The 2,611-nt window shown below is 41.2% G+C and overlaps 1 protein-coding gene across 1 annotated transcript; it reads left to right on the plus strand.

Moving 5' to 3' along the window:
• The first annotated feature begins 342 nt into the window (after positions 1-342).
• LOC132654086 (vomeronasal type-1 receptor 54-like) lies at positions 343-1,287 on the plus strand. The gene has a single exon (XM_060383353.1). The coding sequence runs from the start codon at positions 343-345 to the stop codon at positions 1,285-1,287; it is 945 nt and encodes a 314-aa protein (XP_060239336.1).
• Positions 1,288-2,611: the final 1,324 nt, after the last annotated feature.

The following is a 2,611-nucleotide window of genomic DNA, read 5'->3' on the forward strand; positions in this document are numbered from 1 at the left end:
TGAAAGACAAGTAAGACATTGCTTTTGCCTCAGGAAACCTCAAATAGGAAACAGTAGGAAAAGAAATATTTTCTTGACACATGACAATTGTAATGTGGGAGAAAGCTTCTATCTGGATGGGGCATATAAGTGTCAGAACAATGGAGAGAGTGGGCATCCCTTCTGGGCACTTTGAGATGAAGGCAATCTTAAGGGGTATAAGGCAGAGCTGTGAAATAAACATCTTTCTAAGGAGAGTGGAGCTGCCATTGTCTGCAGCTGATGATCAAGGCTAGACTGGTGATAAGGAATCTTCTTGCTGTTCTCCCCTCACAATTGCTACCTGCTTCTTTCAGCCTTAAAATGAACAAAATCAACAAACTGTCAGGTAACACCAAGGTAAGAAACACCATTTATGCTGGAGCTGGGATTGGGCTCTCAGGCAACAGCTTCCTTCTTCTCTTCCACATCCTCATGTTTATTCGTGGGCAGAGGCCCAGACTCACTGATCTGCCCATCAGTCTCTTGGCCCTAATCCACATACTGATGCTGCTAGTCGTGAGTTTAGTAGCTTCAGACATTTTTATGCCAGGGAAGAGATGGAGTGACTCCACATGCAAATTTGTTATGTTCTTGTACAGGTCTTTTAGGAGCCTCTCTCTTTGTGCCACTAGCCTGCTCAGCATCCTCCAGGCCATCACCCTCAGTCCCAGAAGTTCCCGTCTAGCAAAATTCAAATGTAAATCTCCACACCACATGCTAGGTTGCCTTCTTTTCCTGAGTATCTTTTATTCATCCATTAGCAGTCCCCTTATAACATACATAACTGCAACGCCTAATCTGACCTCATCTGGTTTTACATACCTCAGTCAATCTTGCTGTATTGTGCCCATGAGCTACTCTGTCCATCACACATTTTTTATATTGTTGACCTCCAGGGATGTCATCTTTGTAGGTCTTATGACCCTCTCCAGTGGGTACATGGTGATTTTCCTATGCAGACATAAGAACCAGTCCCAGCTTCTCCACAGTGCCAGCCTTTCCCTCAGACCATCTGCAGAACAAAGAGCCACACGGACCATCCTGTGCCTCATGAGTTTCTTTATGGTGATGTACACCTTGGACAGCGTCATCTCCTACCTAAGAAGTATAGATGATGATCTGATTTTGTTTTGTGTCCATATTCTCACAGTCCATGGCTATGCCACAGTCAGCCCATTTTTGGTTCTCAGTACTGAAAAGCACATAAGTAACATTTTTAGATCCATTGTATGGAAGGATGGTAAACATCATATTACTCAGGTATAGGTAAGATTCCTTAAGATAAGCCAGTATTCTGGCATTAGAGCTATGAATTGTAATGTAGTTTACATGAGCTTCAGGTTAAATGAAATTACAGAGTTGTCTTTTTGCTGTTGTTAAACCTATTTCTTATGAGATGTGTGGATGCTACACATAAAAGACAAACCACATGCCAGATACATGAGTCTTTTGTACTTCCCAGTGTGTCTTTTGGGGAGACATAAAGTGACTGTCTTGTTAGGGTCTGGATTATCCACAGCAATTTATAATACGTGACAGCTTATGATAGTCTTCATTTATTCAAATCCCTCAGCTATCTCTGTTTTGCCAAACGAGGTTTATAAATAGTTATTATTATAATTATCAAGTATCCAGAAATGTTCAAATCACTTAGCATACACACACACACACACACACACACACACACACACTCAGAGTGAGAGACAGAGACACAGAGAGACAGAGACAAAGACAGACATAGAATCTATGTATAAAACGCAGTCCTGATGATGGATAAACAGAGTTCAGCTTCTCTGCACTGGAGTGTTACTCCAGCTTTAAAAGAGAAGGAGATTCTGCACATGGTCCCACACAGATTGGCATGAAGCCACTGTACTGACTGCAATGAGAGTCTAGTCAGAACGAATTCTGTGTGGACTACTGGGAGCATGAAGAGCTTGGAAACTTTCTAGGAGTGGAAACAAAAGCAGACTCTCATCCTCAGCTCAGGAGGGAAGGCCATGGGCGACTTGCTGGGTGGAGGCAGACTGTAAAAATGTAATCAACGCCAAGCAGTATGCTGAAGATGGGAAATTCTTGTGTTGTGTGTGTTTTACCATAATAAAGATGTGTTCAGTTACCTTAACCAAGCAATGAAGTATATTTTCCCTGAAATAATAAAGTGAACAATGGGGATGGAGAGATGGTTCAGGAGTTAAGAACACTGGCTGTCCTTGCAGAGGACCAAAGTTCAATTCCCAGCCTCTAGATGAAGGCTCACAACTGTTAGTAACTCCAGTTCAAGAGGATCTCATGGTTTCTGGTCCTGCAGGCACCAGGAATGCATTCATGCACACAAAATAAAAATAAATAAAACTACTAAATTAAAATAGAATTTTAAAAATGAAAAAAAGTAAAAATATGATTTTTCAAGTTTTAAAACATGATAGATTTTCTTGAATAATGAGGGTTTTCTCATAGTCCTCATCTTTTTAAAACTTCTTTCTTCATTATACTTTATTTAATTTGTATCCCCCCCATATGGGTCCCTCCCTCCTCCTTTCCCAATCCCCATAGTCCTCATGTTAATCTCAGGTCCTCAGAGCAAGCA

The sequence above is a fragment of the Meriones unguiculatus genome, chromosome 5 (assembly GCF_030254825.1).
Source record: "Meriones unguiculatus strain TT.TT164.6M chromosome 5, Bangor_MerUng_6.1, whole genome shotgun sequence".
In the NCBI taxonomy this organism is placed as follows: Eukaryota; Metazoa; Chordata; class Mammalia; order Rodentia; family Muridae; genus Meriones; species Meriones unguiculatus.